This window comes from Coregonus clupeaformis, unplaced genomic scaffold, assembly GCF_020615455.1.
Source record: "Coregonus clupeaformis isolate EN_2021a unplaced genomic scaffold, ASM2061545v1 scaf0063, whole genome shotgun sequence".
Taxonomy (NCBI): domain Eukaryota; kingdom Metazoa; phylum Chordata; class Actinopteri; order Salmoniformes; family Salmonidae; genus Coregonus; species Coregonus clupeaformis.
In genome coordinates, this window is record NW_025533518.1 from 927247 (window position 1) to 952225 (window position 24979).

General features: G+C 46.5%; 2 protein-coding genes across 2 annotated transcripts; both read right to left on the minus strand.

The window, feature by feature from the left end:
- Window positions 1-492: 492 nt before the first annotated feature.
- Window positions 493-16804, minus strand: LOC123483283 (piggyBac transposable element-derived protein 4-like). Its single transcript, XM_045212905.1, has 4 exons — window positions 16522-16804; window positions 16221-16313; window positions 15157-16028; window positions 493-498 (listed from the first exon to the last, which is right to left on the minus strand). The coding sequence occupies exons 1-4, from the start codon at window positions 16802-16804 to the stop codon at window positions 493-495; spliced, it is 1254 nt and encodes a 417-aa protein (XP_045068840.1).
- Window positions 16805-20852: 4048 nt separating this feature from the next.
- LOC121539802 lies at window positions 20853-24052 on the minus strand. Its single transcript, XM_045212906.1, has 2 exons — window positions 23639-24052; window positions 20853-21411 (listed from the first exon to the last, which is right to left on the minus strand). The coding sequence occupies exons 1-2, from the start codon at window positions 24050-24052 to the stop codon at window positions 21013-21015; spliced, it is 813 nt and encodes a 270-aa protein (XP_045068841.1). The 3' UTR covers window positions 20853-21012.
- Between the last annotated feature and the right edge of the window lie 927 nt (window positions 24053-24979).

A 24979-nucleotide genomic window follows, 5' to 3' on the forward strand; every position in this document is an offset into this window, starting at 1 on the left:
TCCTCCCCCCAGCTAAAACAACACAGCAGCTCCTCCCCCAGCTAAAACAACACAGCAGCTCCTCCCCCAGCTAAAACAACAACACAGCAGCTCCTCCCCCAGCTAAAACAACACAGCAGCTCCTCCCCCAGCTAAAACAACAACACAGCAGCTCCTCCCCCAGCTAAAACAACACAGCAGCTCCTCCCCCAGCTAAAACAACAACATGGGCAAGCCAACAACAAACGATAACATGGGACCATTTTTTCATTCATGCACAATAAATGGCAACATTCAGATCAACATTAATAGATAATTGGCAAGTGTTAGTCACTCTAGAAGCTCTGGGGTTGTTGCATAGCAACGAGACTTTAGTCCGGACTACTTTCTCTGGCGGAATGTATTTACTGATGTGTAGTTCCTCGCCTTACTGGCAAAAGGTTTATAAAAGCAATAAGACACCTCTGGGGTTCGTGGTGTATTGGCCATCTACCATCTAACCCCTAAGGTGCCTTATTGCTTCAATATGGTATAACAATTATATGATATGGTATAAGGGCTATATGATATGGTATAAGGTATATATGATATGGTATAAGGTAGATATGATATGGTATAAGGTATATATGATATGGTATAAGGTAGATATGATATGGTATAAGGTATATATGATATGGTATAACAATTATATGATATGGTATAAGGGCTATATGATATGGTATAACAATTATATGATATGGTATAAGGGCTATATGGTATGGTATAAGGTAGATATGATATGGTATATATGATATATGATATGGTATAAGGGCTATATGATATGGTATATATGATATATGATATGGTATAAGGTATATATGATATGGTATAAGGTATATATGATATGGTATAAGGGCTATATGATATGTTATAAGGTAGATATGATATGGTATAAGGGCTATATGATATGGTATAAGGTAGATATGATATGGTATAAGGTATATATGATATGGTATAAGGTATATATGATATATGATATGGTATAAGGTAGATATGATATGGTATAAGGGCTATATGATATGGTATAAGGTATATATGATGTATGATATGGTATAAGGTATATATGATATGATATGGTATAAGGGCTATATGATATGGTATAAGGTATATATGATATGGTATAAGGTATATATGATATGGTATAAGGTATATATGATATATGATATGGTATAAGGGCTATATGATATGGTATAAGGTAGATATGATATGGTATAAGGGCTATATGATATGGTATAAGGGCTATATGATATGGTATAAGGGCTATATGATATGGTATAAGGGCTATATGATATGGTATAAGGTATATATGATATGGCATAAGGGCTATATGATATGGTATAAGGTATATATGATATATGATATGGTATAAGGTATATATGATATGGTATAAGGGCTATATGATATGGTATAAGGTATATATGATATATGATATGGTATAATGTATATATGATATGGTATAAGGGCTATATGATATGGTATAAGGGCTATATGATATGGTATAAGGTATATATGATATGGTATAAGGTATATATGATATGGTATAAGGTATATATGATATGGTATAAGGGCTATATGATATGGTATAAGGTATATATGATATGGTATAAGGTAGATATGATATGGTATAAGGGCTATATGATATGGTATAAGGTATATATGATATGGTATAAGGGCTATATGATATGGTATAAGGTATATATGATGTGGTATAAGGGCTATATGATATGGTATAAGGGCTATATGATATGGTATAAGGTATATATGATATGGTATAAGGGCTATATGATATGGTATAAGGTATATATGATATGGTATAAGGGCTATATGATATGGTATAAGGTATATATGATATGGTATAAGTTATATATGATATGGTATAAGGTATATATGATATGGTATAAGGGCTATATGATATGGTATAAGGTATATATTATATGGTATATGGTATATATGATATGGTATAAGGTATATATGATATGGTATAAGGTATATATGATATGGTATAAGGGCTATATGATATGGTATAAGGTATATATGATATGGTATAAGGGCTATATGATATGGTATAAGGTATATATGATATGGTATAAGGTATATATGATATGGTATAAGGTATATATGATATGGTATAAGGGCTATATGATATGGTATAAGGTATATATGATATGGTATAAGGGCTATATGATATGGTATAAGGTATATATGATATGGTATAAGGGCTATATGATATGGTATAAGGTATATATGATATGGTATAAGGGCTATATGATATGGTATAAGGGCTATATGATATGGTATAAGGTATATATGATATGGTATAAGGGCTATATGATATGGTATAAGGTATATATGATATGGTATAAGGGCTATATGATATGGTATAAGGTATATATGATATATGATATGGTATAATGTATATATGATATGGTATAAGGGCTATATGATATGGTATAAGGGCTATATGATATGGTATAAGGTATATATGATATGGTATAAGGTATATATGATATGGTATAAGGTATATATGATATGGTATAAGGGCTATATGATATGGTATAAGGTATATATGATATGGTATAAGGTAGATATGATATGGTATAAGGGCTATATGATATGGTATAAGGTATATATGATATGGTATAAGGGCTATATGATATGGTATAAGGTATATATGATATGGTATAAGGTATATATGATATGGTATAAGGTATATATGATATGGTATAAGGGCTATATGATATGGTATAAGGTATATATGATATGGTATAAGGGCTATATGATATGGTATAAGGTATATATGATATGGTATAAGGTATATATGATATGGTATAAGGTATATATGATATGGTATAAGGGCTATATGATATGGTATAAGGTATATATGATATGGTATAAGGTATATATGATATGGTATAAGGTATATATGATATGGTATAAGGGCTATATGATATGGTATAAGGTATATATGATATGGTATAAGGGCTATATGATATGGTATAAGGTATATATGATATGGTATAAGGTATACAGTGGGGAAAAAAAGTATTTAGTCAGCCACCAATTGTGCAAGTTCTCCCACTTAAAAAGATGAGAGAGGCCTGTCATTTTCATCATAGGTACATGTCAACTATGACAGACAAATTGAGAAAAAAAATTCCAGAAAATCACATTGTAGGATTTTTAATGAATTTATTTGCAAATTATGGTGGAAAATAAGTATTTGGTCACCTACAAACAAGCAAGATTTCTGGCTCTCACAGACCTGTAACTTCTTCTTTAAGAGGCTCCTCTGTCCTCCACTCGTTACCTGTATTAATGGCACCTGTTTGAACTTGTTATCAGTATAAAAGACACCTGTCCACAACCTCAAACAGTCACACTCCAAACTCCACTATTGCCAAGACCAAAGAGCTGTCAAAGGACACCAGAAACAAAATTGTAGACCTGCACCAGGCTGGGAAGACTGAATCTGCAATAGGTAAGCAGCTTGGTTTGAAGAAATCAACTGTGGGAGCAATTATTAGGAAATGGAAGACATACAAGACCACTGATAATCTGCCTCGATCTGGGGCTCCACAAGATCTCACCCCGTGGGGTCAAAATGATCACAAGAACGGTGAGCAAAAATCCCAGAACCACACGGGGGGACCTAGTGAATGACCTGCAGAGAGCTGGGACCAAAGTAACAAAGCCTACCATCAGTAACACACTACGCCGCCAGGGACTCAAATCCTGCAGTGCAGACGTGTCCCCCTGCTTAAGCCAGTACATGTCCAGGCCCGTCTGAAGTTTGCTAGAGTGCATTTGGATGATCCAGAAGAGGATTGGGAGAATGTCATATGGTCAGATGAAACCAAAATAGAACTTTTTGGTAAAAACTCAACTCGTCGTGTTTGGAGGACAAAGAATGCTGAGTTGCATCCAAAGAACACCATACCTACTGTGAAGCATGGGGGTGGAAACATCATGCTTTGGGGCTGTTTTTCTGCAAAGGGACCAGGACGACTGATCCGTGTAAAGGAAAGAATGAATGGGGCCATGTATCGTGAGATTTTGAGTGAAAACCTCCTTCCATCAGCAAGGGCATTGAAGATGAAACGTGGCTGGGTCTTTCAGCATGACAATGATCCCAAACACAACGAAGGAGTGGCTTCGTAAGAAGCATTTCAAGGTCCTGGAGTGGCCTAGCCAGTCTCCAGATCTCAACCCCATAGAAAATCTTTGGAGGGAGTTGAAAGTCCGTGTTGCCCAGCGACAGCCCCAAAACATCACTGCTCTAGAGGAGATCTGCATGGAGCAATGGGCCAAAATACCAGCAACAGTGTGTGAAAACCTTGTGAAGACTTACAGAAAACGTTTGACCTGTGTCATTGCCAACAAAGGATATATAACAAAGTATTGAGAAACTTTTGTTATTGACCAAAAACTTATTTTCCACCATAATTTGCAAATAAATTCATAAAAAATCTTACAATGTGATTATCTGGATTTTTTTTCTCATTTTGTCTGTCATAGTTGATGTGTACCTATGATGAAAATTACAGGCCTCTCTCATCTTTTTAAGTGGGAGAACTTGCACAATTGGTGGCTGACTAAATAATTTTTTCCCCCACTGTATATGATATGGTATAAGGGCTATATGATATGGTATGAGGTATGTGTGATATGGTATAAGGTATATATGATATGGTATATATGATATGATATGGTAAAAGGTATATACAGTGAGGGAAAATAGTATTTGAACCCCTGCTGATTTTGTACGTTTGCCCACTGACAAAGACATGATCAGTCTATAATTTTAATGGTAGGTTTATTTGAACAGTGAGAGACAGAATAACAACAAAAATATCCAGAAAAATGTATGTCAAAAATGTTATAAATTTATTTGTATTTTAATGAGGGAAATAAGTATTTGACCCCTCTGCAAAACATGACTTAGTACATGGTGGCAAAACCCTTGTTGGCAATCACAGAGGTCAGACGTTTCTTGTAGTTGACCACCAGGTTTGCATACGTCTCAGGAGGGATTTTGTCCCACTCCTCTTTGCAGATCTTCTCCACGTCATTAAGGTTTCGAGGCTGACGTTTGGCAACTCGAACCTTCAGCTCCCTCCACAGATTTTCTATGGGATTAAGGTCTGGATACTGGCTAGGCCACTCCAGGACCTTAATGTGCTTCTTCTTGAGCCACTATTTTGTTGCCTTGGCCGTGTGTGTTGGGTCATTGCCATGCTGGAATACCCATCCACGACCCATTTTCAATGCCCTGGCTGAGGGAAGGAGGTTCTCACCCAAGATTTGACGGTACATGGCCCCGTCCATCGTCCCTTTGATGCGGTGAAGTTGTCCTGTCCCCTTAGCAGAAAAACACCCCAAAGCATAATGTTTCCACCTCCATGTTTGACGGTGGGGATGGTGATCTTGGGGTCATAGGCAGCATTCCTCCTCCTCCAAACACGGCGAGTTGAGTTGATGCCAAAGAGCTCGATTTTGGTCTCATCTGACCACAACACTTTCACCCTGTTCTCCTCTGAATCATTCAGATGTTCATTGGCAAACTTCAGACGGCCCTGTATATGTGCTTTCTTGAGCAGGGGGACCTTGCGGGCGCTGCAGGATTTCAGTCCTTTACGGCGTAATGTGTTACTAATTGTTTTCTTGGTGACTATGGTCCCAGCTGCCTTGAGATCATTGACAAGATCCTCCCATGTAGTTCTGGGCTGATTCCTCACCGTTCTCATGATCATTGCAACTCCGCGAGGTGAGATCGTACGATCTTCTTTGCATTATTGTAGCCATTTTCTGTAGCCTGTCAACTATGCCTCTGTCTATTCCTGTTCTCTCCTCTCCGCACAGGCTATACAAACGCCTCACACCGCGTGGCTGCTGCCTCTCTAACCTGGTGGTCCCTGCACGCACGACCCACGTGGAGTTCCAGGTCTCCGGCAGCCTCTGGAACTGCCGTTCTGCGGCCAACAAGGCAGAGTTAATCTCAGCCTATGCTACCCTGCAGTCCCTCGACTTCTTGGCGCTGACGGAAACATGGATTACCACTGAAAACACTGCTACTCCTACTGCTCTCTCCTCGTCTGACCATGTGTTCTCGCATACCCTGAGAGCATCTGGTCAGCGGGGTGGTGGCACAGGAATCCTCATCTCTCCCAAGTGGACATTCTCTCTTTTTCCCCTGACCCATCTGTCTATCTCCTCATTTGAATTCCATACTGTCACAGTCACTAGCCCATTCAAGCTCAACATCCTTGTCATTTATCGCCCTCCAGGTTCCCTTGGAGAGTTCATCAATGAGCTTGACGCCTTGATAAGTTCCTTTCCTGAGGATGGCTCACCCCTCACAGTTCTGGGTGACTTCAACCTCCCTACGTCTACCTTTGACTCATTTCTCTCTGCCTCCTTCTTTCCACTCCTCTCCTCTTTTGACCTCACCCTCTCACCGCCCCCCCCTACTCACAAGGCAGGCAATACGCTTGACCTCATCTTTACTAGATGCTGTTCTTCTACTAATCTCACTGCAACTCCCCTCCATGTCTCCGACCACTACTTTGTATCCTTTTCTCTCTCGCTCTCCTCCAACACTACTCACTCTGCCCCTACTCAGATGGTAATGCGCCGTCACAACCTTCGCTCTCTCTCCCGCTACTCTCTCCTCTTCCATCCTATCATCTCTTCCCTCTGCTCAAACCTTCTCCCTCCAATCTCCTGATTCAATCAATTTCAATTTTATTTTATATAGCCCTTCTTACATCAGCTAATATCTCGAAGTGCTGTACAGAAACCCAGCCTAAAACCCCAAACAGCTAGTAATGCAGGTGTAGAAGCACGGTGGCTAGGAAAAACTCCCTAGAAAGGCGAAAGCCTAGGAAGAAACCTAGAGAGGAACCAGGCTATGAGGGGTGGCCAGTCCTCTTCTGGCTGTGCCGGGTGGAGATTATAACAGAACCATGCCAAGATGTTCAAAAATGTTCATAAGTGACAAGCATGGTCAAATAATAATCAGGAATAAATCTCAGTTGGCTTTTCATAGCCGATCATTAAGAGTTGAAAACAGCAGGTCTGGGACAGGTAGGGGTTCCATAACCGCAGGCAGAACAGTTGAAACTGGAATAGCAGCAAGGCCAGGCGGACTGGGGACAGCAAGGAGTCACCACGGCCGGTAGTCCCGACGTATGGTCCTAGGGCTCAGGTCTCTCAGTTGGCTTTTCATAGCCGATCATTAAAGAGTTGAAAACAGCAGGTCTGGGACAGGTAGGGGGTTTCGTAGCCGCAGGCAGAACAGTTGAAACTGGAATAGCAGCAAGGCCAGGCGGACTGGGGACAGCAAGGTGTCATCATGCCCGGTAGTCCTGACGTATGGTCCTAGGGCTCAGGTTCTCAGAGAGAAAGAGAGACGCAGAGAGAATTAGAGAGAGCATACTTAAATTCACACAGGACACTGGATAAGACAGGAGAAGTACTCCAGGTATAACCAACTAACCCCAGCCCCCCGACACATAAACTACTGCAGCATAAATACTGGAGGCTGAGACAGGAGCGGTCCGGAGACACTGTGGCCCCATCCGAAGAAACCCCGGACAGGGCCAAACAGGAAGGATATAACCCCACCCACTCCGCCAAAGCACAGCCCCCGCACCACTAGAGGGATATCCCCAACCACCAACTTACAATCCTGAGACAAGGCCGAGTATAGCCCACAGAGGTCTCACCACAGCACAAACCAAGGGGGGCGCCAGCCAGACAGGAAGATCACGTCAGTAACTCAACCCACTCAAGTGACGCACCCCTCCCAGGGACGGCATGAAAGAGCACCAGCAAGCCAGTGACTCAGCCCCTGCAACAGGGTTAGAGGCAGAGAACCCCAGTGGAGAGGGGAACCGGCCCGGCAGAGACAGCAAGGGCTGTTCGTTGCTCCAGCCTTTCCGTTCACCTTCACACTCCTGGGCCAGACTACACTCAATCATATGACCTACTGAAGAGATAAGTCTTCAGTAAAGACTTAAAGGTTGAGACCGAGTCTGCGTCTCTCACATGGGTAGGCAGACTGTTCCATAAAAATGGAGATCTATAGGAGAAAGCCCTGCCTCCCGCTGTTTGCTTAGAAATTCTAGGGACAATTAGGAGGCCTGCGTCTTGTGACCGTAGCGTGCGTATTGGTATGTACGGCAGGACCAACTCGGAAAGATAGGTAGGAGCAAGCCCATGTAACGCTTTATAGGTTAACAGTAAAACCTTGAAATCAGCCCTTGCCTTAACAGGAAGCCAGTGTAGGGAAGCTAGCACTGGAGTAATATGATCAAATTTCTTGGTTCTAGTCAGGATTCTAGCAGCCGTATTTAGCACTAACTGAAGTTTATTTAGTGCTTTATCCGGGTAGCCGGAAAATAGAGCATTGCAGTAGTCTAACCTAGAAGTAACAAATGCATGGATTAATTTTTCTGCATCATTTTGGACAGAAAATTTCTGATTTTTGCAATGTTACGTAGATGGAAAAAAGCTGTCCTTGAAACAGTCTTGATATGTTCGTCAAAAGGAGAGATCAGGGTCAAGAGTAACACCGAGGTCCTTCACAGTTTTATTTGAGACGACTTTACAACCATCTAGATGAATTGTCAGATTTAACAGAAGATCTCTTTGTTTCTTGGGACCTAGAACAAGCATCTCTGTTTTGTCCGAGTTTAAAAGTAAAACGTTTTCAGCCATCCACTTCCTTATGTCTGAAACACAGGCTTCTAGCGAGGGCAATTTTGGGGCTTCACCATGTTTCATTGAAATGTACAGCTGTGTGTCATCCGCATAGCAGTGAAAGTTAACATTATGTTTTCGAATAACATCCCCAAGAGGTAAAATATATAGTGAAAACAATAGTGGTCCTAAAACGGAACCTTGAGGAACACTGAAATGTACAGTTGATTTGTCGGAGGACAGACCATTCACAGAGACAAACTGATATCTTTCCGACAGGTAGGATCTAAACCAGGCCAGAACTTGTCCGTGTAGACCAATTTGGGTTTCCAGTCTCTCCAAAAGAATGTGGTGATCGATGGTGTCAAAGGCAGCACTAAGGTCTAGTAGCACGAGGACAGATGCAGAGCCTCGGTCTGACGCCATTAAAAGGTCATTTACCACCTTCACAAGTGCAGTCTCAGTGCTATGATGGGGTCTAAAACCAGACTGAAGCATTTCGTATACATTGTTTGTCTTCAGAAAGGCAGTGAGTTGCTGCGCAACAGCTTTTTCTAAAATTTTTGAGAGGAATGGAAGATTCGATATAGGCCGATAGTTTTTTATATTTTTCCGGGTCAAGGTTTGGCTTTTTCAAGAGAGGCTTTATCACTGCCACTTTTAGTGAGTTTGGTACACATCCGGTGGATAGAGAGCTGTTTATTATGTTCAACATAGGAGGGCCAAGCACAGGAAGCAGCTCCTTCAGCAGTTTAGTAGGAATAGGATCCAGTATGCAGCTTGAAGGTTTAGAGGCCATGATTATTTTCATCATTGTGTCAAGAGATATAGTACTAAAACACTTAAGTGTCTCTCCCGATCCCAGGCCCTCGCAGAGCTGTGCAGATCCAGGACAGCTAAGCCCTGGAGGAATACACAGATTCAAAGAGGAGTCCGTAATTTGCTTTCTAATGGTCATGATCTTTTCCTCAAAGAAGTTCATGAATTTATCACTGCTGAAGTGAAAGCCATCCTCTCTTGGGGAATGCTGCTTTTTAGTTAGCTTTGCAACAGTATCAAAAAGAAATTTTGGATTGTTCTTATTTTCCTCAATTAAGTTGGAAAAGTAGGATGATCGAGCAGCAGTGAGGGCTCTTCGGTACTGCACGGTACTGTCTTTCCAAGCTAGTCGGAAGACTTCCAGTTTGGTGTGGCGCCATTTCCGTTCCAATTTCCTGGAAGCTTGCTTCAAAGCTCGGGTATTTTCTGTATACCAGGGAGCTAGTTTCTTATGACAAATGTTTTTCGTTTTTAGGGTGCAACTGCATCTAGGGGTATTGCGCAAGGTTAAATTGAGTTCCTCAGTTAAGTGGTTAACTGATTTTTGTCCTCTGACGTCCTTGGGTAGGCAGAAGGAGTCTGGAAGGGCATCAATGAATTTTTGTGTTGTTTGAGAATTTATAGCACGACTTTTGATGCTCCTTGGTTGGGGTCTGAGCAGATTATTTGTTGCGATTGCAAATGTAATAAAATGGTGGTCCGATAGTCCAGGATTTTGTGGAAAAACATTAAGATCTACAACATTTATTCCATGGGACAAAACTAGGTCCAGAGTATGACTGTGGCAGTGAGTAGGTCCAGAGACATGTTGGACAAAACCCACTGAGTCGATAATGGCTCCGAAAGACTTTTGGAGTGGGTCTGTGGACTTCTCCATGTGAATATTAAAATCACCAAAAATTAGAATATGATCTGCTATGACTACAAGGTCTGATAGGAATTCAGGAAACTCAGAGAGGAACGCTGTATATGGCCCAGGAGGCCTGTAAACAGTAGCTATAAAAAGTGATTGAGTAGGCTGCATAGATTTCATGACTAGAAGCTCAAAAGATGAAAACGCCATTTTTTTTTTGTAGAATTGAAATTTGCTATCGTAAATGTTAGCAACACCTCCGCCTTTGCGGGATGCACGGGGAATATGGTCACTAGTGTAACCAGGAGGTGAGGCCTCATTTAACACAGCAAATTCATCAGGCTTAAGCCATGTTTCAGTCAGGCCAATCACATCGAGATTATGATCAGTGATTAGTTCATTGACTATGACTGCCTTTGAAGTGAGGGATCTAACATTAAGTAACCCTATTTTGAGATGTGAGGTATCACGATCTCTTTCAATAATGGCAGGAATGGAGGAGGTCTTTATCCTAATAAGATTGCTAGGGGTGAACACCGCCATGTTTAGTTTTGCCCAACCTAGGTCGAGGCACAGACACAGTCTCAATGGGTATGGCTGAGCTGACTACACTGACTGTGCTATTGGCAGACTCCACTAAGCTGGCAGGTTGGCTAACAGCCTGCTGCCTGGCCTGCACCCTATTTCACTGTGGGGCTAGAGGAGTTAGAGCCCTATCTATGTTGGTAGATAAGAGGAGAGCACCCCTCCAGCTAGGATGGAGTCCGTCACTCCTCAGCAGGTCAGGCTTGGTCCTGTTTGTGGGTGAGTCCCAGAAAGAGGGCCAATTATCCACAAATGTTATCTTTTGGGAGGGGCAGAAAACAGTTTTCAACCAGCGATTAAGTGCTGAGACTCTGCTGTAGAGCTCGTCACTTCCCCTAACTGGGAGGGGGCCAGAGACAATTACTCGATGCCGACACATCTTTCTAGCTGATTTACAAGCTGAAGCTATGTTGCACTTGGTGACCTCTGACTGTTTCATCCTAACATCGTTGGTGCCGGCGTGGATAACAATATCTCTATACTCTCTACACTCGCCAGTTTTAGCTTTAGCCAGCACCATCTTTAGATTAGCCTTAACGTCGGTAGCCCTGCCCCCTGGTAAACAGTGTATGATCGCTGGGTGATTCGTTTTAAGTCTAATACTGCGGGTAATGGAGTCGCCAATGACTAGGGTTTTCAATTTGTCAGAGCTAATGGTGGGAGCCTTCGGCGTCTCAGACCCCGTAACGGGAGGAGTAGAGACTAGAGAAGACTCAGACTCAGACTCCGACTCGCTACATAATGGGGAAAACCGGTTGAAGGTTTCTGTCGGCTGAATGAGCGACACCGGTTGAGCATTCCAACAGTATTTCCCTCCAGAAGCCATGAGAAAGTTGTCCGGCTGCGGGGACTGTGCGGGGGGATTTATACTAACGTTACTGTCTGTACTTACTGGTGGCACAGACGCTGTTTCTTCCTTTCCTACACTGAGATTACCCTTGCCTAACGATTGCGTCTGAAGCTGGGCTTGTAGCACAGCTATTTTGCCCGTAAGGCGATCGTTCTCCTGTATATTATGAGTACAGCGACTGCAATTAGAAGACATCATGTTAATGTTACTACTTAGCTTCGGCTGTTGAAGATGTTGATGAACCATGTCCAGATAAAGCGTCCGGAGTGAAAAAGTTGAATAAGGGAAAAAAGTTGCGATGGAAAAAAGGAAAATAACGTAAAGTTGGCAGCTAAAACGCACAGGAAAATGACTCTTCTGTCTCGGGATAAACGTCCGGGGTGAAAAAGTTTAACGAAAAAAGATGAGTGAGGACAAAACTAAAAAGTTGGTAAATTTGTTGAACACAAAGATTGATTAAACGTTTATTAAAAGTAAAACGTGAATAGTTTGGCAGGTAGCCAAGTAGCAACAAACAGCACAGCAGTACGGAGACAATGCGGAAGCGAGACGGAAGTCACGTCAATTCTCCACGTTTCTGCCTCCTCAACCCTCCTCTCCTCCCTTTCTGCATCCTTTGACACTCTATGTCCCCTATCCTCCCGGCCTGCTCGGTCCTCCCCTCCAGCTCCGTGGCTTGACGACTCATTGCGAGCTCACAGAACAGGGCTCCGGGCAGCCGAGCGGAAATGGAGGAAAACTAGACTCCCTGCGGACCTGGCATCTTTTCACTCCCTCGTCTCTACATTTTCTTCATCTGTTTCTGCTGCTAAGGCCACTTTCTACCACTCTAAATTCCAAGCATCTGCCTCTAACCCTAGGAAGCTCTTTGCCACCTTCTCCTCCCTGCTGAATCCTCCCCCCCCTCCCCCTCCCTCTCTGTGGATGACTTCGTCAACCATTTTGAAAAGAAGGTTGACGACATCCGATCCTCGTTTGTTAAGTCAAATGACACTGCTGGTCCTGCTCACACTGCCCTACCCTATGCTTTGACTTCTTTCTCCCCTCTCTCTCCAGATGAAATCTTGCGACTTGTGATGGCCGGCCGCCCAACAACCTGCCCGCTTGACCCTATCCCCTCCTCTCTTCTCCAGACCATCTCCGGTGACCTTCTCCCTTACCTCACCTCGCTCATCAACTCATCCTTGACCGCTGGCTATGTCCCTTCCGTCTTCAAGAGAGCGAGAGTTGCACCCCTTCTCAAAAAACCAACACTCGATCCCTCTGATGTCAACAACTACAGACCAGTATCCCTTCTTTCTTTTCTCTCCAAAACTATTGAGCGTGCCGTCTTTAGCCAACTCTCTTGCTATCTCTCTCAGAATTACCTTCTTGATCCAAACCAGTCAGGTTTCAAGACTGGTCATTCAACTGAGACTGCTCTTCTCTGTGTCACGGAGGCTCTCCGCACTGCTAAAGCTAACTCTATCTCCTCTGCTCTTGTCCTTCCAGTCCTGTCTGCTGCCTTTGATACTGTGAACCATCAGATCCTCCTCTCCACCCTCTCCGAGTTGGGCATCTCCGGCGCGGCTCACTCTTGGATTGCGTCCTACCTGACCGGTCGCTCCTACCAAGTGGCGTAGCGAGGGTCTGTCTCCGCACCACGTGCTCTCACCACTGGTGTCCCCCAGGGCTCAGTTCTAGGCCCTCTCCTATTCTCGCTATACAACAAGTCACTTGGCTCTGTCATATCCTCACATGGCCTCTCCTATCATTGCTACGCAGATGACACACAACTAATCTTCTCCTTTCCCCCTTCTGATAACCAGGTGGCGAATCGCATCTCTGCATGTCTGGCAGACATATCAGTGTAGATGACGGATCACCACCTCAAGCTGAACCTCGGCAAGACGGAGCTGCTCTTCCTCCCGGGGAAGGACTGCCCGTTCCATGATCTCGCCATCACGGTTGACAACTCCGTTGTGTCCTCCTCCCAGAGTGCGAAGAGCCTTGGCGTGACCCTGGACAACACCCTGTCGTTCTCCGCTAACATCAAGGTGGTGACCCGATCCTGTAAGTTCATGCTCTACAAAATTCGGAGAGTACGACCCTGCCTTACACAGGAAGCGGCACAGGTCCTAACCAGGCACTTGTCATCTCCCGTCTGGATTACTGCAACTCGCTGTTGGCTGGGCTCCCTGCCTGTGCCATTAAACCCCTACAACTCATCCAGAATGCCGCAGCCCGTCTGGTGTTCAACCTTCCCAAGTTCTCTCATGTCACCCCGCTCCTCCGCACACTCGCACACTCGCATCTGCTACAAGACCACGGTGCTTGCCTACGGAGCTGTGAGGGGAACGGCACCTCCGTACCTTCAGGCTCTGATCAGTCCCTACACCCAAACGAGGGCATTGCGTTCATCCACCTCTGGCCTGCTGGCCCCCCTACCTCAGCGGAAGCACAGTTCCCGCTCAGCCCAGTCAAAACTGTTCGCTGCTCTGGCACCCCAATGGTGGAACAAGCTCCCTCACGACGCCAGGACAGCGGAGTCACTCACCACCTTCCGGAGACACTTGAAACCCCACCTCTTTAAGGAATACCTGGGATAGGATAAAGTAATCCTTCTACCCCCCCTTACCCCACCCCCCCCAAAAAATAAAAAAAATACATATTGTAAAGTGGTTATCCCACTGGCTATAAGGTGAATGCACCAATTTGTAAGTCGCTCTGGATAAGAGCGTCTGCTAAATGACGTAAATGTAAAATGTAAATCTTGCATGGAGCCCCAGGCCGATGGAGATTGACAGTTCTTTTGTGTTTCTTCCATTTGCGAATAATCGCACCAACTGTTGTCACCTTCTCACCAAGCTGCTTGGCGATGGTCTTGTAGCCCATTCCAGCCTTGTGTAGGTCTACAATCTTGTCCCTGACATCCTTGGAGAGCTCTTTGGTCTTGGCCCTTGTGGAGAGTTTGGAATCTGATTGATTGCTTCTGTGGACAGGTGTCTTTTATACAGGTAACAAACTGAGATTAGGAGCGCTCCCTTTAAGAGTGTGCTCCTAATCTCAGCTCGTTACCTGTATAAAAGACACCTGGGAGCCAGAAATCTTTCTGATTGAGAGGGGGTCAAATACTTATTCCCCTCATTAACCCTCCCGTTGTCCTGGTATTCTGTACACACGCCGTGCCCTCCGGGTCGAACTGTCCCCCTCTCACTAAAGGCCCAGTTGGAACATGTGGGACAGTATGGGTGCGAGCAGCCTTTGCAGATGTATTTGTTACACCTGGTGCACACCGTGTGTGTTTTACAGTCCTTCTTTGTGGGGCAGACCTGACACCTCTTCCTCTTACTGGGTTGTGCGGGGTTGGGTGCTTGGGCCGGTGGTGCTGCGTGGTCCGGTGCTGCGGGGCGTGATCCGCCGGGGGCTGATCACGATACGTAGCCCTCTGAACAGCTTTGACGAGCGCCGCAGAGGCTTCGGTGCGAGGGAGACGGGCCCTTCTTTGTATGAACGGAGTCACTAGTGCCTTTCCCAGCTGCTCGAGGAACACCCTCCTCTTGTTTCGCTTGCCAGGCATCCAAGTGGGGTTGAGCTCTCGCCATATGACAAAAGCGTTGTAAGAGGACACGTCAAGGATGTTGTGGAAGATGACCAGGGGCCAGCGCGCGGTCATCCTCCTGCAGCTGTAGGTTCCAATCACCTTGTCTAGGTTGTCCACACCTCCCTTGTTGCTGTTGTAGTCTAGGACGATGGCCGGCTTCTTGTCCTGGCGACGGCTAACGTGAGCCTCGGTGTGCAGCGTGCTCAGGAGTAAGACGTTCTTGTTTTTCTTTGCCAGGTAGGACACTAGAGCGGTGGTGGACGTGAAGGCGAACTTGGAGGAGAAGAGGAGCCTGTCCTTTGAGGCGAGCAGCGCCTGCGGGAGCTCTGGCTTGTTCTTTCTGACTGTGCCGACCACGGTGACGTTCCTGGTCAGGAGCTGGCGCGCGAGCTCGTATGAGGTGAAGAAATTGTCGCAGGTGACGTTGTGACCCCTGAGTCCCTGCGTCAAATCGAGCACGACCCTCATCCCCTGGTTCTTCTCGGGGCCTCCGCATGTGGCCTTGCCGGTGTAGACCTGCATCTTCCAGGCGTAGCTGGATTTGGAGTCGCAGGCCACCCATGTCTTGATGCCGTATTTGGCCGGCTTGCTTGGGATATACTGGCGGAAAGGACATCGGCCTGGAGGAGAGAGAGAGCGAGAGAGCGAGAGCGAGAGAGAGAGAGAGAGAGAGAGAGAGAGAGAGAGAGAGAGAGAGAGGAGAGGAAAGACAAGAGATTAGCTTTAGCGTGTTGTGTTGTGTTGTGTTGTGTTCAGTGTTGTGTTCAGTGTTGTTGTTGTGCTCTTGTACGGTGTTGTTGGCCCCGGCACACCTCTGAAAGGGACCAGTTGCTCGTCCACCGTCACGTCGGGCCCGGGGTTGTAGAGGAGCGGCAGCCTCTCGACCCACTTGTCCCAGACCCTCTCTCACGGCCGCAAGTTTGTCACCGCCGCCTGCTGCGCGTCTCTCGGCTCTGGTCTGACGGTCGTCGGGCGAAGGAGTCTCGAGTAAGCGTGAAAGACTTTGAGCGGCATGGTTGCGCGGAAAATGGTCCTTCCGCTCTCGGCGTCCCAGAGACTAGAGGCCGCTTCGCCTCGGGACCTGTACACGCCGGCTAGGATGAGCAGCCCTACGTAGGCTCTCAGGTCTGTGGAGTCCATCGCTTTCCAGCGGCCGCCGCGCCGCGCCGCGGTCACGGTCTTCGTGGTTTTCGTGGTTTTCGTGGTCGTCGGCGTAGTGGCGGCGGTGGTCGTCGTCGCCGTCGTCGCCGTCGCCTCGGGCTCCGTATTTTCGAACGCCCTCCAGATTGGTCATCTCCAGGATGATGTCTTCTATCTCGGGTGTGAAAAACAAGCGAAACGTGGAGAGGATGTCGCGGGCTTGGCCTACGGCCTGCCTAGTAGGCCCGGGCCTCATGTCCTCCGGCACCTCAGCAACCGGCCTGTTACTATTTGCCGCTGCCGCGTCCCTCCGACGCCCGATTGTTGTCACAGGGCACCGAGCACCATTGGATTTGGCCGTTTCTCGACACGAATGTCTCTCTTTCCACTCGAGGGATATCGTGTTGTGTTCTGGGGCTGATGCTGCGGCGGCGGCGGCTGCTGCGGCTGCGGAAGCGGCGGAGGTCTCCTCGCTCTCCTCGCTCACTTTCACCTTCCCCTTGTTCTTCCCCTTGTTGTTCTTCTTCTTCTTGTTGGTCGTCGTCGTCGTCAGTCGTCGTCATCGTCTCGTTCGTCTTCTACGCCTTGACCTTCTTCTACTTGGACATCGTCCTCGTCATCGGCGGCGTCGGCGGCTGCGGCGTCGTAGTCGTCGTCGTCGTCGTCCTCTGTGGTCTCCTCGTCCTCTGGGTTGTATTCCTCCCCGTCTTCTTCTTCGGACGCTTCCTCGTCCCGCTTCCTCATCGCAGTCAGAGTCATTGGAAAATATCTGTTCTAGGACCTGTTTGGCCGTGAATCGCACAGCACTCATAATAGCTTCGGCACCCAGGCTGGGGAAGTCCCCAAGACCTCTCTCTTCGGCACGTGTCCGGACATGCCACGGAGGCAATATTAGTAGTAGTAGTAGTAGTAGTGGCAGTAGTAGTAGTAGTAGTAGTAGTAGTAGTAGTAGTAGTAGTGGTAGTAGTAGTGGTAGTAGTAGTAGTGGTAGTAGTAGTAGTAGTAGTAGTAGTAGGGTAGTAGTGGTAGTAGTAGTAGTAGTAGTAGTAGTGGTAGTAGTAGTGGTGGTAGTAGTAGTAGTAGTAGTGGTAGTAGTAGTAGTAGTAGTAGTAGTAGTAGTAGTAGTAGTAGTAGTAGTAGTAGTAGTAGTAGTTATTGGTGTTGGTGTTGGTTTTGGTGTTTGTTTACGGCTTACCTAGTACCTCTGGCTCAGAGCTTATGCCTCTAACGTGTAGCCTGGGTCGTTTTGACCCAGACAGGACAGGACAGGACAGGACAGGACAACGCTAGGGGTTATACAGCAACTCGCTCTAACACTCTGACATGTAGCCTGGGTCGTTTTGACCCGGTCAGGACAGCGGGAGGGGATATACAGCCACTAGCTCAAACACATAGGCTCTAACACGTAGCCTGGGTCTTTTTGACCCGGTCAGGACAGCAGGAGGAGATATACAGCCACTCGCTCTAACACCTAGGCTCTAACACGTAGCCTGGGTCCTTTTGACCCGGACAGGACAGGACAGGACAGGACAACGCTAGGGGTTATACAGCCACTAGCTCTAACACCTTAGGCACTGACACGTAGCCTGGGTCTTTTTGACCCGGTCAGGACAGCGGGAGGGGTTATACAGCCACTAGCTCTAACACCTTAGGCACTGACACGTAGCCTGGGTCTTTTTGACCCGGTCAGGACAGCGGGAGGGGATATACAGCCACTAGCTCAAACACATAGGCTCTAACACGTAGCCTGGGTCCTTTTGACCCGGACAGGACAGGACAGGACAGCGGGAGGAGATATACAGCGAGCCACTCGCGCTAACACCTAGGCTCTAACATTAACCCCCGAAAATAAATAAATAAATGAATATAATATAATTTATTATTTTTATGGGAGTGGTCATTGAATCCACAATATAACAGGTTCGTGTCTCACAGACAAACAACATCCATCCATCGAAGCTATGTCGACTTTCCAGAACACAGAAAACGTCAAGGGGGATTCTTGCTGCATCACTGCAGTGTTTGACATACACACGTCGGACTCCAGTCACGTAACTACTACTACCGACAATACCACCACCACCACCACCACCACCACCGTCGTCGCCACCGTGATCGGTCTGGGCATCGTCGGAGGGTCGACTCGACTGAATCTGAGCACCATCAACTTCAACGACATCTATTCTGCGTTCAATCGAGTAGTGAACAACATACCCATACTTCTCGGCTACACGGTGAAAAGCCTCTCGGTCATGCCCAACAACAAACTGGAGGTGAGACTATTTGTCGAACCCAAATATAGTCTGTTGAGGTATGAGCTGTGGCTCGTTCTGGTCGTAGGACAGGCTCTGCTCTTGTGGTTTTACCACGGTGCAGTGTCACACATCATGGTGACACACCGGGACCACCATGTGCAGAAGATACACCGTCAAGCTGTGGGATGGTGTCCCTGTGCTGCAACGTTGACCGGGTTCGACGACAGCGAGTCTTGTACTTGTGCTTTGTACTACGACATGTGGGACATGGACGTTCGTCACAGCCACGTCCGAGACCATTTGTTGACATATTATCGGACAAAATATCGGCAAATGCCATGCGACATCTCATCCGTGTGTAGCGGTGTCCACATGACAGATCTCTCAGATGAGGAACAGACACTTCTGATGAAGACAGTCGCCTGGATATTTCAAGGCTTTTCTGTTGGCCCCAAACAACACGCCATGATGGGGATCCCTGCGAGCCTAGGCATACCTTGTGATTTCACGAAAACCCAAAATGTTGTACCGCAAGTCTACAAGTTGACAGACTGTCAGAATGAAACACGTGCGGAGATGTTCAATTGTCAGCAAGCCGAAGAGCAGATGACATATATTCACTTGTCGAGGAAATGGTTATCTTGGGTTTCCAGCATTGTCCTCGACTAGTGACACACACACACACACCTACAATATTACAAGGAAATCACCAGATTCTTTTACCAAGTTAAAAATTTCACTGTAATGTCTGTACCTACAATGTGACCAATAAAAAGTTGATTTAATTTCATTTGCAAGGGTCCCGTTCACAGCACAGCACACACTCGCTCTAACACTCTGACACGTAGCCTGGGTCTTTTTATTTTTATTTTTTTATTTATTTTTGTTTGACCCGGACAGGACAGCGGGAGGAGATATACAGCCACACGCTCTAACACATAGGCACTGACACGTAGGCTGGGTCGTTTTGACCTCGGACAAGAAAGGACAGGACAGGACAGGACAGGACAGGACAGGACAGGACAGCGGCACGGGATATACAGCCACTCCTCTAACACATAGGCACTGACACGTAGCCTGGGTCTGTCTGACCCCGGACAAGACAGGGCAACGCTAGGGGTTACACAGCCACTCACTCTAACACGTAGCCTGGGTCTTTTTGACCCGGACAGGACAACGGGAGGGTTATCAAAGACCTATCATTTTACAGCGGTACAATGCCGACATCTAGTGGTCATACAACATACAGGGTGAACGAAAACACATGCAAACACAACGCATAACCGCCAGAGGGGCTTCACCGGCTTGTGGACTGTGCTTTTCTAATAACTAATAGCTTTTCTAACACGCTGTCCTTGGACAGTTGAGTGGAACCTAGATTAGGCTTCACTGAGCCTTGCAATGATCATGAGCACATTTACCTAGGTGTGCTTGTGTGTGTGCGCATTCTCATTGTCTCCCCCTAGCGTTCCTACAGTGTCTTTACCTATTCAGGCATAGGCAATAGCGGCTGCAACGATGCTTAACTAATAGCTTTTCTAACACGCTGTCCTTGGACAGTTGAATGGAACCTAGATTAGGCTTCACTGAGCCTTGCAATGATCGTGAGCACGTTTATCTAAGTGTGCTTGTGTGTGCATTCTCATCGTCTCCCCATAGCGTTCCTATAGTGTCCTTACCTATTCATGCATAGGCAATAGCGGCTGCAATGATCTGATACAAGTGTAATGAATATGCTAGTTCGGATATGATAGCAATAACGGAGAGACAGATCTAAAGGATAAATAAACATAACCAATGAAATGAGAGACACAGACGTGTTCAATGACATGTTTAGTTGTTTACGTTTATTCGGTGTCATTGACATACAACATGCTGTACGGGGAACTGGGGTTGGTATTAGTGATCGGCCTCAGCTGGTGCTCCGTCATGGCTGAGGGATTCCACATTGACACGGTCCAGGGTTTCCTTCTCGTGATCTGTCAGGGTCCTGTTCTTCAACAGGGAGACAGTTGTACCACGAGGCCATTGCGGTAGTCGATTCGGTGGGTGATCCTGGTGTAGATTACTGGTGGCGATGTAGGAGTGTATAGGAGGCCTGCTTGGGTTATCCGAGGTGGGTTTGATGAGAGCGCAGAGCGAGTTGATGTCACAGTGATCGACTGGGCAGAGTTTGCTGTGCCCAGATAAGGTTTCCCAAGAGGAGCGCTCAGTGACAATCGCTCTCGAGCCTAACCCGTATATAGTTCCTCATGCGGTCCCGGTGATTTTCGTCTAGACATCTACATATTGACGGCTCTACCTGAAGTAACCTCATTTGGAACTGTTTGGCATGAACTGCAACCCGCGTCCAATATGATGAGCGTGCCTCCCTGGAGTCTTCCGACATGGACACGAACTGTACCTGGGCTATGGGGTTGCTGAACTGTACCCTGCGATGTTGGTCTTGTTGCTTCTTGTTGTTCTTCTCATTCACGGTTGTCTCCACTTCATCCTCGCCCGGTACCTGGGCTATGGGCTTGCTGAAATGTACACTGCGGTGTTGGTCTTGTTGCTTCTTGTTGTTCTTCTCATTCACGGTTGTCTCCACTTCATCCTCGCCCGGTACCTGGGCTATGGGCTTGCTGAAATGTACACTGCGGTGTTGGTCTTGTTGCTTCTTGTTGTTCTTCTCATTCACGGTTGTCTCCACTTCATCCCTCGCCCGGTACCTGGGCTATGGGCTTGCTGAAATGTACACTGCGGTGTTGGTCTTGTTGCTTCTTGTTGTTCTTCTCATTCACGGTTGTCTCCACGTGATCCTCGCCCGGTACCGGGTAACGTCTGCGTCTGCGTCTGCTTCCGCCTCTGCGTCTGCGTCTGCTTCCGCCTCTGCGTCTGCGTCTGCGTCGTGGACGAGTTTCGTGATTTGAGCACCGCTTAGCACGTCACACAGGGCATTGCATTGGGATGTCATGGAGGATTGGGCTGTCTCAGTAGAGAGGTTGTGATCGTGCAGCCCCAAGTACCGTTTCTTGGTAATCGGTCTGGGTTTAGGTCTGTGTGTATCGATATTCGCCTCGTGAGACATCATGTATGCTGTTCGAAACCTAATGACTCGGTTCTATGATTATTATACTGTAGCGTCTATGGGATCCGTGTGTGTGTGTGTGTGTGTGTATATGGGTAATGTAGTGTGGTGTGAGATGTATTAATGTGTGCCATTCGCATGTAAATATATATGTCCGTACACACTGCACGCATAGCCCTATAGTGAAGGTCTTTACACAGTCTACCACTATTCTATCTGCCACGCTTGTCCGGTTGGAATAAAGAAGTGGCGTGAGTCGGTAATATGTACCCAGCTCATGTACGCTTTCATATCATCCCTACCTACACCTGTGAATGTTGTCTATGTTCCTATGCATAGTATTGTTATGTTGATGTGATGAACCTGTGTCAATAAAGGATACACCAGAGGCTAAGACGATTTGTTCCTTGTCATTTATTCACTGTCATTTACTCACATTTACACCACAAAAAATCACATATATATTTCAGGTTGAAATGCACACGGGAGGGTAGTCCACTAGTGGGACACGTAATGTTCATCGCCAACAACCAAGTAACAAAGGCACAATAGGGACAACATGTGTTAAGCTACACAACTGATTTTACATTGTAAGGAGACCTAGGGTCTATCCATGAGGGACAGTGTCAAGATTGTTTTGCATTCCTTCTGAAGCTCCGGGTCTTGTAGACAGCTTTGTGTTTCGGGCGATGCACATCTTTACACCGGGGACTGGGGCTGTAAACACAACGTACAACACCGTGCACAACGCTCAACATACTCTGGGTTCCATGAAAATATCACTACTATAGCCATACCAAACGGTCTGGGTAAGGTCTAGCGCTACCAATCCCCTCGGTTCTCAGCTCAGACAGAGGTGGAGATTACAGAGACGATGGATGGAGGTCCTTACATGAAGCTGGACTGCGAATTGTAAGGGTTGACGGTTCTGCTGCTCATGTAGTCTCGAGCTGAGGAGGGTATGGAACTGGGGTTGGTATTAGTGATCGGCCTCAGCTGGTGCTAGATCCAGGGTCCAGGAAATCTTGTGGTGTTGGTTGTTTCCAACGATGACTGTTGCCCCTGTCATCTTATTTACTTTGAGTCTTGTGAAGGTTGGACTAGGAGTTGTTGCGGTGCTGCAAATTGCACGTGTCTCACGGGGTAGTCAGACAAGCTTTTCACTGACGGGTCGACGTAGCTCGCAAGCATGGCTAACAGAGAGTCGAGATGGTGGTAGTGTGTCAACTCTAGGTACATGGGTCTTGTGAAGGGACTGTCCTTGGGTCCTATCATTGCATTGATTCCATCACGGCTGAGGGATTTCACATTGACACGGTCCAGGGTTTCCTTCTCGTGATCTGTCAGGGTCCTGTTCTTCAACAGGAGACAGTTGTACCACGAGGCCATTGCGTTAGTCGATTCGGTGGGTGATCCTGGTGTAGATTACTGGTGGCGATGTAGGAGTGTATAGGAAGGCCTGCTTGGGTTATCAGAGGTGGGTTTGATGAGAGCGCAGAGCGAGTTGTTGTCACAGTGATCAACTGGGCAGAGTTTGCTGTGCCCAGATAAGGTTTCCCCAGAGGAGCGCTCAGTGACAATCGCTCTCGAGCCTAACCCGTATATAGTTCCTCATGCGGTCCCGGTGATTTTCGTCTAGACATCTAGATATTGACGGCTCTAACTCACGTATCCTCCTTTGGAGCAGTTTGGTATTGACTGCAACCCGCCACCAATATGATGAGCGTGCCTCCCTGGAGTCTTCCGACATGGACACGAACTGTACCTGGGCTATGGGCTTGCTGAAATGTACACTGCGGTGTTGGTCTTGTTGCTTCTTGTTGTTCTTCTCATTCACGGTTGTCTCCACTTCATCCTCGCCCGGTACCTGGGCTATGGGCTTGCTGAAATGTACACTGCGGTGTTGGTCTTGTTGCTTCTTGTTGTTCTTCTCACTCACGGTTGTCTCCACTTCATCCTCGCCCGGTACCTGGTAACGTCCGCTTCGGCGTCTGCGTCGTGGAGGACTTTCGTGATTTGAGCACTCGTTTTGCACGTCACACAGGGCATTGCATTGGGATGTCATGGAGGATTGGGCTGTCTCGGTAGAGAGGTTGTGATCGTTGTGCCCCAAGCACCGTTTCTTGGTAATCGGTCTGGGTTTAGGTCTGTGTGTATCGATATTGGCCTCGTGAGACATCATGTATGCTGTTCGAAACCTAATGACTCGGTTCTATGATTATTATACTGTAGCGTCTATGGGATCCGTGGGTGGGTGTGTGTGTGTGTGTGTGTGTGTGTGTGTGTGTGTGTGTGTGTGTGTGTGTGTGTGTGTGTGTGTGTGTGTGTGTGTGTGTGTGTGTGTGTGTGTGTGTGTGTGTGTATATGGGTAATGTAGTGTGGTGTGAGATGTATTAATGTGTGCCATTCGCATGTAAATATATATGTCCGTACACACTGCATGCATAGCCCTATAGTGAAGGTCTTTACACAGTCTACCACTATCCTATCTGCCACGCTTGTCCGGTTGGAATAAAGAAGTGGCGTGAGTCGGTAATATGTACCCAGCTCATGTACGCTTTCATATCATCCCTACCTACACCTGTGAATGTTGTCAATGTTCCTATGCATAGTATTGTTATGTTGAAGTGATGAACCTGTGTCAATAAAGGATACACCAGAGGCTAAGACGATTTGTTCCTTGTCATTTATTCACTGTCATTTACTCACATTTACACCACAAAAATCACATATATATTTCAGGTTGAAATGCACACGGGAGGGTAGTCCACTAGTGGGACACGTAATGTTCATCGCCAACAACCAAGTAACAAAGGCACAATAGGGACAACATGTGTTAAGCTACACAACTGATTTTACATTGTAAGGAGACCTAGGGTCTATCCATGAGTGACAGTGTCAAGATTGTTTTGCATTCCTTCTGAAGCTCCGGGTCTTGTAGACAGCTTTGTGTTTCGGGCGATGCAGATCTTTACACCGGGGACTGGGGCTGTAAACACAACGTACAACACCGTGCACAACACTCAACATACTCTGGGTTCCATGAAAATATCACTACTATAGCCATACCAAACGGTCTGGGTAAGGTCTAGCGCTACCATCCCCT